At 46.1% G+C, this 14,703-nt stretch overlaps 1 protein-coding gene across 1 annotated transcript; it reads right to left on the bottom strand.

The window, feature by feature from the left end:
* Nucleotides 1–3,943: 3,943 nt before the first annotated feature.
* LOC128407486 (melanin-concentrating hormone receptor 1-like) lies at nucleotides 3,944–13,897 on the bottom strand. Its single transcript, XM_053375888.1, has 2 exons — nucleotides 13,457–13,897; nucleotides 3,944–7,040 (listed from the first exon to the last, which is right to left on the bottom strand). Exons 1-2 carry the CDS (start codon nucleotides 13,527–13,529, stop codon nucleotides 5,998–6,000), a joined length of 1,116 nt encoding a protein of 371 aa, XP_053231863.1. The 5' UTR covers nucleotides 13,530–13,897; the 3' UTR covers nucleotides 3,944–5,997.
* Nucleotides 13,898–14,703: the final 806 nt, after the last annotated feature.

The raw sequence follows: 14,703 nt of genomic DNA, 5'->3' as shown, positions 1-14,703 counted from the left end.
GGAGGTTACGGAAGCAGGGAAATGTGGTATTTTATTGCTTATGCTGAGCTTGACTGGCTACAGATTCTCTCGCTGAAAGCACTTGTGGTCCTGACATCCCCTTTCCCTTTTGTTGGGGGCAGGGGGAAATGTACATTCGCTATAGTAACACAATGCATATCTGATTAGGCACAGTTTTGCATAAGAGCAATGATTATTTTGATTGGGGCATTATGATGCAGCATTCACAGGAATCAGCAGCAGGCTTTTCACCTACCATCTGAAATCCACAGTGGGAGGAGGCAAGAAGTAGAAGGATGCCTCTCATTACCAGCCTGCCAGAAGGATGAGTAATATACTTTAGTGTGAATAATGCCCCCAGACCCAGGGAGAAATGGAATATCCATCACACCAAACAAGGAGCTTGTTATTGCTGGCACTGTCAAGAATTCCCCATCAGTCACAATCTTCAGAAGTGAACGGGGACAGCGTGTTGGCTGCACCCGGAACAAGACTGTAGACACCAACATAGGGAGGATTTCAGAACAATAATTCGCTTGGGACAGTTAAGCACGAGAGCTGATTGTAGGTTGAAAGAAGTCTGGGCTTCTGCACCTTTAATACAGGGACGCTCGTCACCAGTGTAGGTACTCCTGCTGAAATGCTCATAGATGCATAGAATTGTAGAGTTGGAAGGGACTACAAGGGTCATTGGGACGTGGGTGGCACTGTGGGTTAAACCACAGAGCCTAGGACTTGACAATCAGAAGGTCGGTGGTTCGAATCCCCGCCACGGGGTGAGCTCCCGTTGCTCGGTCCCTGCTCCTGCCAACCTTGCAGTTCGAAAGCAGATCAAAGTGCAAGCAGATAAATAGGTACCACTCTGGTGGGAAGGTAAACGGCGTTTCCGTGTGCTGCTCCAGTTCGCCAGGAGTGCTGGCCACATGACCTGGAAGCTGTACGCCGGCTCCCTCGGCCAATAAAGCAAGATGAGCGCCGCAACCCCAGAGTCATCCGTGACTGGACCTAATGGTCAGGGGTCCCTTTACCTTTACAAGGGTCACCCACTGCAACCCTTTGCAACGCAGGAATCTTTTGCCCAGCATGGGGCTCGAACCCACGACCTTGAGGTCATGAGTCTCATGTTCTACCAGCTGAGCTATCCCAGAAGAGAACTTCTGAATCAGGCCAATGGCCCATCAACTTCAGCATCCTGTTCTCACAGGGACCAACCAGATGCCTGTGGGAAGCCCACAAGCAAGACATGACTGTAACAGCACTCCCTCCGCTGTTAAATAGGAGAGAGGCTCTTTACACATCTCTTATTTAAATATACCCAGATGTTGCTGGACTCATAAGTCCTATCAGACTCAGCCAGGACAGCGAACCATCAGAGATGATGAGAGATGTAGCCCAGGAACATTTGTAGGGCCACAGGTTCACCAGCTCTGGTGTAACTGCTCCATGTCCCACTACCATCTTGGTGAGTATGTCGGGGCAAGGATTTGTCAGTGGTGGCACCTTCACTCTGAAGTGCTCTCCCTCAAGAAACCCGTTCATCCCCCTTTCCAACACACCTTCAGAAATGTCATCAAAGCTTTTATTTTAAATATGCTTTCTGACATGGTTTGATCCTCAGAGTAACTGCCTTATGATGATGCTGTTTTGGTGTCTCGGTTATTTTTTAAGTTGATGTTGTTTATTAAATTTATATACCACCCTTTATCGAAAGATCTCAGTACAACATTAGAAGAAACACATTACGAGACATCAATCAATAGTTGATGGTTTTATTTTGGTTCTTCATGTTTAAATCATGCTTTCTGAGCTAGTTTTTTTTGGGTGGCTTTTGTGAGCCTGAAATGTTGCAAATTAATCAATTAATTATAAAATAACTAGGCTATGGGTTGGGAAGTACTTAGGTAGTACCCAATGTACCAAACTTATTTTCTATTTTAAATGATTGATATGCATTTTTCTTATTTCCTGGAAAACTCTGTCTTGGGTTGCATTGTCAAAAATCGAAGTGTAATGCAGCTTTCGGTACTGGTTTGCTTTTACTTTATTTCTGAGGCAATTTTTCACACGTAGCACAATTCTGTAAGAACTGAGAATTGCTTTCTCCAAGGAGGGCTTGATCTTAAACAAACAAACAAACAAACTCTGTTGTATACCCAGGCCCAGACCTATTGGCAATCTCATCAACAAAGCTGCAAACCGATGATCACTAGAACAGCAAGCTTCAGTAAAGGCTTAATAGCAGAATATAGTTGAACCCCACTTTTAATCAAGTGAGGGATACAACTGGTTCCCAACCAGTCTCTGGCCATGCTCGGTTGCTGTGGATGCTGCAGGTGTGTGCCTGGGGACATGAGGACATGACATTAATGTTCCAGTACAACAAATCCATCCCTGCATCTGCAGATCGTTGTTTAACAAGCTGCTTTAGGCTTCTGAATCTCTCTCATGGGATTCCTTCACAGCAGTGGAGCAGCGTAATCCACTGCTTATGTTGTCTCTTCTGTGCTTTCTTCATTAAGTGAAAATGCCTCGTAGGCACTGAGTTGAGATGTCGCTAACACCACAGGATGCACCTTTAATTAATGTGTGGCAGTATTCACAATTTTTGAAAAGCAATCTGTTTCCCCTCAGTTCTGTCTGCATATTTCAGGGTTTTCCTTTCTTTCTTTTTTGATTTTTTTTTTTTGTAATGTTTGTATGGTTGCAAGAACTCTGGTTCAGTAAAAAGCAACTGAGGGAAGAGTCTTGTCAGTGGTTGCACCCTGGTTGTGGAATGGTCTGCCCAAGAAGGCTCCCCTGCCACCTCCCCGACGCCATTTTGACACCATGCAAAGGCCTTTTTTATTTTCTCAGGCCTTTTACCCCAGTTGTGTTTTATCATGACTGGGTTTATTGTTGCTTGATGCTGTTCCATGTTCTTTTATTCTTTTAGTATATATTTTTATTTGTGTGTTTTATATTGGTTTGTGTGTGTGTTTTTATACCTTTTGTAACGCAAGAACACACACTAAAATAGTGAGTAGTGATTCCTTTATGGAAGGTTGTATAAATTCTGTTATCTTGCACTGTGCAGTAAATGTTATTCATGTGTTTTGTAAGCTGCTTTGGCAATTTTATTGAAGGACAGTGTATAAACCCCTCAATATATATTGGGAATAATAATAATAATAATAATAATAATAATAATAATAATAATGTTTTATTATTTATACCCCGCCCATCTGGCTGGGCTTCCCCAGCCACTCTGGGTGGCTTCCAACAATATATTAAAACACAGTAATGCATAAAACATTTAAAGCTTCCTTAAACAGGGTGGTTCCGGAAAAGAATTGGGATTTTTGAACAAAGCAGAATTTCTGAATTTCCTTATTCTTCAAATACATGCTCAAAACATAACGTTGCTCATGTAAGCTCCCATTTTCAGCGTGTTACATCAGCAAACGACACTTAACACTTTATATTTACATAACTGCACAGTACTTTTCCTGCATTCATCATCTCATTTCTTCCCTCATTTCTGATCAGACAGGGAAAAAAGACTGTAGCACAAACCCAGAGGCGTAGGAAGGGGGGTGCGGGGGGTGAAGTCTGCCCCGGGTGTCATGACTGAGGGGGTGACAAAATGGCAGGCAAGTGGGCGGCACACCTCGCATCCGTCGGCGGCAGCTCTTCTGACCCAGCAGCAGAGACCCAGCAGCTCTCCTTAGCCATGGCAAGGCGAACCTGACTGCAGGAGCTCCGTTGCCGGGTAATGTCTGACCTGGCTGCAGAGAGTAGAGAAGAGTGAGCAGCAGCTTCCCTGCTCCTCTCCTACCCTGAAATGTGGCGCATGGGAGAGCACCCTCTGCGCCCCGCCCCCCCTCAGGAGCACGCCTGCCCTGGCCAGAGCAGGCATATGCTCTGCCACTGCACAAACCATCCAGACAAGAAGAAGAGTTTGGATTTGATATCCCACTTTATCACTACCCGAAGGAGTCTCAAAGTGGCTAACATTCTCCTTTCCCTTCCTCCCCCACAACAAACACTGTGAGGTGAGTGGGGCTGAGAGACTTCAGAGAAGTGTGACTGGCCCAAGGTCACCCAGCAGCTGCATGTAGAGGAGCGGAGACGCGAACCCGGTTCACCAGATTACGAGTCCATCACTCTTAACCACTACACCACACTGGCTCCACACAAGCTTTGCCAGAGCTGCTAATGAGTCCTGGATTGAGCCTTAACGATAAACTGTCTGGTTCAGTGTGATGCGACTTATCAGAGCTGCATTTAGCCACCTGAGGTTTGAGAAAAGTCGAGAAAAGGCAATTAAATAGTTCCCAAAGCCCTCTTTGAAGTTGCTAGCAAGTGGTAGCTTTCTTCACTGCTGACTGCACAATTTAATCGAAAGGGAATAAGACGATGAATGATGGGGAGCATTGGGGAAAGGGGCACCCACCTCTGGCTTCCTGGTTTGCACCTATAGACATGGTTAGGATTGAACTTCCAGTTGGACTAGTTGTCTCCAGCATCCTTGTAGCTTGTGAATCTTGGGCATGGGATTGCCACTTTTCCTGACCAGCTGCTGTTCCTGTACTTTTAATGGCTACTTGACCTGCAGCCACTAGCACCTTATAAAATGAGCTCCTCCATACTGTGAAAAACTTCACCTGCCAACTTCTGAACAATCTCGAGCTCTTTCAAAACACACAGCTCCAAATGCTGGTTGAAAAACTGGCAATGTTGGTCAGATGCATGCAATCATTCTTTCTGATTCCACCTCCCCAAAAGACCCCTTTCTCTGTAAGCACTTTTATGCACACCAAATGCAGAGGGTTTGTTGTTATTTTTATTCAACAGACTCCAGCTTGACTTCAAGAAGCTGTTAAACCTTTGCAAAGGAAAGCAAAAGAGCTTAGATGAGTTTCATTGTATTTCTACTCATCACAGAACCATAGGCGATGGTTTGTGTTGGGACGATGCAGAGACAGCATAATAGTTACAAAGACAATGAGGGAATTTTGCCAGGGACAATTCTTCAAAGTCATTCAGCACTGTGACAAAACAAACGGCATCTGTTGAAGCATTTGGGGTCTTGTACCTTTTGACTGTTCAAGGTACAACAGCCCTAATGCTGGCAAGTTATCCATCCCTTCTACACAGAAGTGGCAACTCTCCTTTATTAGTATACGCAGCAAAGAGCAGGATTGCCCCACTTTTTGTGGTCAGAAGCTCTGCAGCAGCCGTGTCAAAGGGAGAAACCAAGAGGCTGAGATTTCCCCATAACGGCATCCCTACCATTGTTGAGATTCAGGAGTAGCCTCCAGTGGTCACCTGACTGAATGACTCCTAAGAAGACTCTGAAGTTGAAGCCTGCTGCCATTCACCTTCTTCAGTGAGTGACGTCAGGAATTACTGACAGGTCCTTAATGCCTTTCCTTACTCCATCCTTGGGCAAGCTGTGATCCTTCCTTATGTTCACCCAAGTCTTTCTTGGCACTTCTGCAGACAATGGGCATTGTACGAGGTTTTACAATGCAGGAGATAGGACATTATTTGTTTGTGGTTCATACTGCCATGGACACAGAAAATGAATCTCCACTTGCTTGACTCTTTGCTTAATAATTGGTTATGGCCAGTGTATTTTTTTATGCTGGTTATCCTGCGTTAGACAGAAGTTACTCAGCTCCATTGAAGGCAGGAAGTTGTTGTGCTTTCATACTATTTGCATACCCTTGTCCGTTTGCTGTTCAACTGATCATTTTGGCTTCATCATCATGCCTTCTTCTGACTCATCCCTAGGTTTCTTGCAAACTGGGGTGGTTGCTTTTGCATACTTTGCAGTTACTGGCAATCTCTCACCAAGTATCAGAGGAAAGTTCACCTACACAGAAAGCCTCCATCACCTCCTCAGCTTGCCTAATGACAGTACCGGCCCCAATCAGTCCACCTGCCCACCATCCCTTTCAGCATTGTGAAGGAAAAGCTTTTCGTAGTCTCGTAGGTGCAGGACTAACGGAGTCCTCAGTGAACGGCAACTGTCACAGGCAACGAGTGCGGAGAAAAGTCCTCCAGAAACTGAGTCTGCTGGGTGGATTCTGGGGCAAGCTTCAGGCACACGCTGGCTTCTGTTGTGCTGTTGTTGTTGTTGTTGACCCGGAACTGTTCCTTGGCCGGACGAATGGCCACCATGAATTGGCGCTTGAAGGTCTCGCTCAGGGCAATGTAGAGGAAGGGATTGAGGCAACTGTTGGCATAGCCCAAGCTGATGGCAAAGTTGTAGGCATAGAAGAAGGCCACGGAAGGGGTGTCTATGCCCAGATGCACCAGCTGAAGGATGTAGAAGGGCGCCCAGCAAATGAAGAAAGCAGAGCAGATGGCAACTGCCATTCGGGTGACCTTCTTGGTACGTACCCGGAGGCTCCTCTGGGGCAAGGGCACCACAGTGGTAGCCATATGCTGGAGGATCTTAAAGTAGACCACGCAGATGATGAACAGTGGGATGGCAAAAGCGAGCATGAACTGGTAGATGGTGAACCAGTAAATATCAGTCTCAGGATTGGGAAGCAAAAGGGCACAGCGGGCACTCCCATCCTCCAAAGGCATCAGCCCTGCGTACATCCACACTGGGATGATAGTCAGGAGAGAGAGGAGCCACACCAGGCCAATCACTAAGGCTGCCACACACGGCGTCCGGACGTAAGTGGACTTCAGAGGATAGACGGTGGCCAGGTAACGGTCCAAGGTCATGACTGTCAGGATGTTGGTGCTGGTGATCTGGCTGTTGGTGTCTAGAGCGGTGATGATGGTGCATAAAGGAGCTCCAAAATACCAGGCCCCGTTGCCAAGGAGTTGGTGGATGAGGAAAGGCATCCCCAGCAGGAAAAGCAGGTCCACAATGGAGAGGTTGAAGATGAAGATGTCGGGCACTGTCTGTTTGCACCTCAACTTCTTCTTCTTGATAATGGTGTAGATCACAATGAGGTTCCCGACGATGCCGAGGAAGCAAATGATGCCAAACAAACTCGGCATGATCACATTGGTGTAGGGAGTCGGCCTTTCCACCACTGCCAAAAACAAGCCAGAGAGAGAGAGAGAGAGAGAGAGAGAGAGAATAGTGAATGTCCTACCAGAGATTCACAGAAGACTGGTGTAAATTTACAGACTATTTGAAAAGTAATTGTGATGACCAGATTACGTTTGCAGGTCTGCAAGAAGCTTTGTGAGGTAAATTATTTGAATTATTGCAAAAATGGTGAAAGAGGTGGAATGTGAGTTAAGATAATTAAAGGCAATAGGAATTTAAGAAATGCAGAAGAAATGATAAAAATGGTGGATCATCAGAGGTGCTGATGGAAGTCCAAAAAGATTGTATAAGATGTGAAGTTCTGTGGAATGTATAATAATTGGTATGTTGAAATTAATAAAAATTATATACATATAAAAAAAGAATAGTGAGTGTCCTTGCACTTTGTAGCCCTCTGAGGCTATATTTGTTTGGACAGCCAGCCTTCAGTTTCCCAACAGGAAAGGCCAATTTGTGAGCACTATACATTTAAGACCTAAGTTACACGTGTCAGAACAGAAGAGCAGACCCGCTTTATCAGACTACAAGTTAATCTAGTCCGCCATCTTGTTTCCCACAACCAGATACCTTTTGGGAAGTCCGCAAGCAGGATGTGAGGGCAATAGTCTCTTCACATTGTTGCCCCCCCATGTCACATGATGTGAAGCTAGCTTGTTAACTCCACATGACTTCTAAAAATATCGCTGCTCAGTATCTGCACTGTCAAGGACGGCAGGGCTTTGGCACCTAATGTTTCCAAATCGCCTCAGCTCTATTTATGACTCAGGCGGCCAGATGCAAAGGAGGAAGCACTCCTATAGCATTACTAGTTGTGAAGAGGCAATTGCAAATGAGTGCACTTTACGATCCCTTCCCTCCCTCTCCTCCACCAAATCTGTCATGAAAAGACAGCTCTACACAGCTATGGAAGGAGCAGGAACACAGGGAACTCTCTGACACCAAGTCAGACCATTGGTCTATCTTCCTCAATGTTGTCTACTCTAAACTGATGGGCAGCAGCTCTCTAGGATTCCGGACAAGGATCCCTCCCAGCCATACCTAGAGATGTTGGGGATTGGACCCGGGACCTCAGATGCTCTACCAGCGGGCTACAACTCTGCCATCCTTTCCACATGATCTGGTCATTCACTGAAAATGGCAGCTGTGGTGAGCACCGATGGGATAGGGAATGGACAGTGATGGGAAACCTGCTGCCTTCCAGATGTTGCTGGACTACAACTCCCATCATCCCAAACCATTGGCCAGTGTGGTGTAATGGTCAGAGTATTGTGCTAGGACCTGGGAGATCAGGGTTGGAATCCCCACTCATGAAGCCAGTCACTTCCTCTCAGCCTAACCTACCTCACAGGGTTGTTGTGGGGAATAAATGAGGGTGGGGGAGCCATTATACCACTTTGAGCTCCTTCGAGAAGAAGGTGAGTTATAGATGCAACAATAAGATGATAAGATAAGATAAGATGCTAAGATAAGATAAGATGATAAGATTGGCCATGGTTGCTGATGGAAGCTGGGGATCCAACAATATCAGGAGAGTCACAGGTTTCTCATCTCTGGCGTAGAAGAATATGCTCAAGCAGCAAATTTTATGCAAATAACTGCTGTCAAGGGAGCAGAATCTAGCCTGCAATGGGTATAATGGTGCTTAGGTGACTTCCCTGCCAGGGACTTTGCCAGGAACCTCATTGTGCGGACCTTTCCTTCTTTAGATACCACGCATGGAATTTTACAGATAGTCTTTCTCTTCCTAAACATTTCATAGAAAGTAGTTGCCCACTTTTCCTGTGGCTCCTGTGTTTTTAAAAGTTTCATGATAAAGAGAAATTTGATTAGGTTAAGCTTTCCCCAGCATGGAGATGCAGCGATGGGGAAAGCATTGCCTTGCTGAATTTCTTCCAGTCGCACCCGTTGTCAAAGTCGCAGAAGCTGGAGAGAGAGAGGAAGTTGGCAATTCTAATAGCCTGTTGCCCGCCTGCCTTGTGTCAAAGCAGGAAAACCTGAGCATTTGCTAAAGATTAAGACACTCTGCAAAAGAAAAAAAAAGAGGGAGGGAGAGCTCTGTGTTTTATCACTTCTTGGTTTTAAGACGAAGGGGACCAGACAGAGTGTATCTGAGTGATGGACAGGTATTAATTTTTGAATGGATATTTCAAGCTATCCAGATGTTTATATGATGAGTCATCCATCCAAAATGAAACAGTACAGCCCCACTTCCCCTTGTAGGCATTTCCCTCCCTTGTCAAATTCAAGGCATAAACAAAAGACAAACATTGGCACAGTTCATTTCTAGGAGGCTTAATTGCCTTCTCAGACTTAATGGGGCCTCATCTCAGTTGTGCGTGAACTGCAGTCACTCTTTCCCAGCTAGTTATTAATCCAAGGGAAGTGCCCCAGGGCTCATTACTGCAGTTTGATGGTATGATTAACTCTCCAGTCATACCCAACACTGTTTCCTAGCTTTCTTATTGCCTGAAGTCAGGAGGGATTAATTCACAGCCACCTTTTTGTACTCGACCCACCCATATTCAATCACCTTCTCACCTACTGGGTGACAGCATAGTTCTGTGGCTCCCCTACCTTGTTTTCCATGAATACCAGAGATTATTGGGAACAGTTCATCAGCTGGAAACCTGAACAACTTCAGGAACACAGCACAAACTGTGCAATATTTGGTCCCAGTCTGGAAGCCCTCGAAATGGAGACTAAGGAAGCAGAGAGATGTTCAAACCTCAGCCGTTCATTTAAGATCTTTCTGCCTGAAGAGCCTGGATTTGCAAAGCAGGTCCAGCTGGAGATATTTTGCAGACACTGAGTAGCAAATACTTTCATCCTTCCCCAATTCAAGGCACTCAGTGCTCAAGGCCAGACAAGTTCTTGAGGTTTTCTTTTCTAAGCATTGTGCAAGCTTTGAGAAATAGACATTCTTATACCCATCCCCGCCAGAAAAGAAGAAGACTGTCTGGGGGCCACCTATCTAAAATTACACAATAGGAATTCATGCTCCAAGAACTCTTTAAACCTCCTTGACCTGCTCATTGGGACAGGCGCTTATGTAAGGGAGCCTTATCTTGCTTCCAGTGCAATAAATGGAAAGAAACCCAAAAATGTGAGATGCAGTTTGTAGAATCATACATGTGCAACTTCTCCTGAGAAAACCTGGATCAACTGAAATTCACTCTTCTACAATGAGTCAATACATTACAGAGCTTTGAATGTGAGAAATCTGTTTTAAGATAAATCAGAGACATTATACCTCTGAATCCTGGTTTGCAGGGAACAGCAGAAGAGGGCTGTTGCCCTCATGTCATCTTGTGGGTTTTCCAGAAGCCTCTGGTTTCAACAACTGCTAACTTTCTGAATGTGAAGCACTTCTTGAAGGTACAGGAGCCCTTCCAGGGAACAAGCTGCCAAACTTCTGCACTGCTCATGTGTGACAGCTTGATGCAAAAGACACAGAGAGGGTTTTGGGTTTTGTACCCGTGACTCTCATCAGATGACACAAGGCAAGGTACATAGTCACTGTAGCTAGTCACCTCATCTTCCCACAGTGCCATCTGGCGTGCAGAGAGAGTGTTTAGCCCAAAGGCTGGTGGAGCTGGGCACAGAGTCAAGAGACAGCAGAGGAAACAGCAGCCACATGGTATAAGAAAATATAGAAACCATACAAAGGAGAAAAGGACCTTTGGCATCGGTTTCACAGATAACATTTCCACTGTTTACCAGGTCTTGGAAGGAACAGTGCATTGTTATTTGTTTGGGTATAAATCTGCTTTGGTAGAGATCATATTCTGGGGAGGTTTCCTTTAATGTGTTTAACACAGTTTAAGCATGAATTAAAATATATAGCATTTGAAAAGAAATGTTGTGGTTAGGGGGCTTCTCCCGAGTAGCAGTGGAGGCATAAGGACAAGGGAGGGGCACTGTCCCACCAAGATCAGTGTGTCTTCAGCCAGCCCTGAAGACCTATCACTGGTTCTGGCTCCATCTCCTGTTGACCTCCCTTCCTTCTGCCCCACCAGTCCTGAGGACCACCATCCTCCACTGGTGTGTCTGTATATGAAGCTTGACCAGTACCATAGCTTGGGTGGCATGCACCCAGTGCATGAGTCCCCTGTGTGAGCAAAGAGGGTGTTCTTTACCCTCTGCACCCCACTCCCACCCACCACCCCATGCATGGGATGAGGCACACTTGGGAGTCAGAGGTCCTTGTGGATGACAGCACTACACCCCGAAGTTCGGTCATTCTTCTACCACACTCAGTCACTTCCATTGATGGGGCAGGAACGTCTTTACTCCAATCAGTGAGAAGCTGCTTTGTGAAACCGGGCATCAGACTAGCATCTTATAACGAAGTCCAGGTTACATGTGCATTTTGGATTAGAAACCCAGTGCTGGAAATGCAATGAGTGCACAGCAACCAGGAGTGTGAACAGAGCCTAAGATTTCTTTCTTTTTCCTCAAGTGCCAGCCCTAATTTTTAATTGAATTCAACATGGCATACATGGTTTCTCTTCCAACTCCAAGGCTGGCCTAAGGCATTTTGCTGCCCGTGAAGGAAAGATTCCCACTTTTGCCAACACTCTACCCCAAGTCAAGCGGATTGGCCCTTGAATTTTACTTCAACTATGGCAGCAAGACAGTATCAGCTTCAGTATCTGAATACCAGCAGGCTTGCTTATGCAGTCCAGGTGGTACCCTGGTCTAAGGTGTGCACACCACTGCTAATCTCTTCTCCTGCCAAATCCACACATACCATTTTACCCTGTTATTGCTATCAAGTACCATACATAATCTGTAGCATGAAGCTAAGGATGTTTACTCAGAAGTCAAGTGAAAGTAGGATTTAACATCCAATCTTAAGCCAGCTCAGAAGTTAGTATGGTGGTTTCAATGGGACTTGTTTCCTGGTGAATACAACCTTACCCCCTAGTAAATATATGTCAGATTGCAACCTTTTGCACTCAGCTTACCTACCTTTAAATCAGACACAATATTCAAACCCCCCCCCCACTACAGATTAGATAAGTCACTTGGTACCTTGTCAGCAGCAGAGTTGTCAGCAGAAGGAGTAGAAAACTGCATTGGTTTTTAAAACATCATAAACATCTTAAAGCATTATTGAGATTAATATGTGTGAGTCATTCAATTCCTAAACCACTAGTTTAAAAAAAAACATTTTAAAAATTCATTTTAATGTGAGCTCCTCCGCAAAGTGAAAGGGCTTATGGGTTTGCTGTTTTGTTGCAGATAGTTTATGCACATATCTGCATCAGTCAGTATACTTGAGATTTCTTTTGTGAGCAATAAATGAATGGTCTGTGTTGTACAGTCAAAACAAATTACTTTCAATTGAATGACCTCAGAAGCATTACCTGCTGCATCTTAAAAGAGCCTATTGAAAGCAAGCCGGTAAATGGATTAGGAACCTTTATTATTAGGCTGAAAATCTTGCTAATTTTTTCTTAATATGAAGCACAGAGGATGGCGTCTACAGCGGAAAGGTTTGGGGGTTGTTTGAAGGGAGTAATCCAGGACATGAATGCTTTTCATTAAGACTGTTTCCTGTTAGTCTGCAAGGAGCTGTTATTGCTCTCCATGTGTTCAGCGAAGACACAAACCCTCAGAAGCCGTAAAAAGAGGTGCCACTCCATGCTTGCCTCCCACTTTATTCCATTCACACCAGGGGTAGCCTATGTGGTGCCCGCCACATGTTGTTGGATTAAACATCCCTTTGGCCCCAGCCTATGCTGTCCAGCCATTTCCCATTAACTTAGAAAAGGGAATGTTGCCAACATCAGGGGCAGCTAACCTCTGCCACCCCCCAGATGTTGCTAAACTACAACTCTCCTCAGCATGGCCAATAGCGATGGGAGTTGTGGTCCAACCACATCTGGATGATCTCCTCCCCCCACCCCCCGTTGAGGCACTTCTGCAGGGGCAAATACTGCGCCCTCGGGAAGGAAAGACCAAGATGCACACCGAGGGAGTTGTCCGCCGCCTCTGGTGCTGAAGCGAAGCCATTTCCCCAACCTGTTGCGCTTTCTAAAGTACTGTAGGGGTGAAGCGAGGCAGGAGTGGGCGGCTCAGGCACCACAGACATCATTCCTAAAAGTGAGGCTCTAAACCCCACCATCCATTCTGTAAGGCAAGCTTTGATAGTGACTCGCTTCCATTTTTATTTATCGGTTTTGCCTAAAAAAAAAAAAAAGCGCGTACCCATCATTACCAAGCCACTAAATGGGAAAGAACCGGAGAGCAGCGAGATGCTGGATTTGGACAGGTTTTGAACAGGCAAGAGAACCAATTTGGTTTTTGCTACCTGTCCCTGCAACAAGAAGGGGAAAAAACCTTTCTCAAGAAAAGTTATCCAGCTTGAAACCTCCACCATCCTTGACTTACTTGATCTGTTCCTGGCGGGGAAGTCAGAAGAATTCATTGGGAAGGAGGCTCCGGAGCAGTTCTCTACGGCCATTTCTTCCCCCAAGAGGACAACCCAACACCTGCCCGCCTCGCTGATGGGCTTTGCTGGTGTTTTTTCAAGCCTCCAACATCGCCCTCTGACCACTTTGAGCCACGGCTCAGCGGAGCCACCTGGGCGTCTGGCCACTTCCTTCTGCAGAGCGAGCTCGCTTTTGGGGGGCGAAATAACTTGGGAGAAGTTGGTGGGGGGGGTGGAAATCGACGAGCCGATCTTCCGATCGCACAGAAATCTGCGGGCGACTTGTCTGGATGCTTGCAGAGCCGGAGATGGTCTGCGCGCCTGGCGATCGGAGCGGAGCCTGCGTTATAAGAAGTCAAGCCGGAGCCTGCGTTTAGGAGGCGGGCGCACGTGTGTGCGTGTGTATGTTGGGGGCGGCATCTAGCTGCCTCCGCAGAGGCTGAATCGCGGGCTGCAGCCGGCAGGGAAGAAGCCAGATTGGTGCACACACACACACACACACACACACACACACACACACACAGAGAGAGAGAGAGAGAGAGAGAGAGAGGATCCTTAAGCGCTTTCCAAGGTACCCGGTCTACCGATGCTGCCTTCCTCGATCTGATGACTGACATCAACTGACAACTGACTGCATCCGACGCGCCAATGGGGCTGGGGGGGAGGCAGCGGGTGGACGCAAAGGGGGTGGGGGCTCAGCTGGGAGGGGAATGTGTCCTGAATAATAATAATAATAATAATAATAATAATAATAATAATAATAATAATAATTTATTTATACCCCGCTCATCTAGCTGGGCTTCCTCAGCCACTGTGGGCAGCTTCCAAAAAAATATTAAAATACTGCAATACACCAAACTTTAAAAGCTTCCCTAAACAGGGCTGCCTTCAGATGTCTTCTAAAAGTATGGTAGTTGTTGTTCTTTTTGACATCTGGTGGGAGGGTGTTCCAGAGGGAGGGCACCACTACCAAGAAGGCCCTCTGCCTGGTTCCTTGTAACCTGGCTTCTCGCAGTGAGGGAACTGCCAGAAGGCCCTTGGTGCTGGACCTCAGTGTCCGGGTAGAACGATGGGGGTGGAGACGCTCCTTCAGATATACTGGACCGAGGCCGTTTAGGGCTTTAAAGGTCAGCACCAACACTTTGAATTGTGCTCAGAAATGTACTGGGAGCCAATGTAGGCCTTTCAAGACCGGCATTATGTAGTC

The sequence above is a fragment of the Podarcis raffonei genome, chromosome 2 (genome assembly GCF_027172205.1).
Source record: "Podarcis raffonei isolate rPodRaf1 chromosome 2, rPodRaf1.pri, whole genome shotgun sequence".
NCBI classification, from domain to species: domain Eukaryota; kingdom Metazoa; phylum Chordata; class Lepidosauria; order Squamata; family Lacertidae; genus Podarcis; species Podarcis raffonei.
Note: the sequence above shows the minus strand (reverse complement) of the source record. Positions and strands in the feature narration are given on the sequence as shown.

What these genes read in the sequence shown, in the direction of transcription:
- LOC128407486 (XM_053375888.1), bottom strand. Translation starts at nt 13,529, where the DNA reads ATGGCCGTAGAGAACTGCTCCGGAGCCTCCTTCCCAATGAATTCTTCT. An exon ending in CCCCGCCAGGAACAGATCAA is followed by an intron (nt 7,041 to 13,456) that starts GTAAGTCAAGGA and finishes TGTTTTTGGCAG; the next exon opens with TGGTGGAAAGGCCGACTCCC.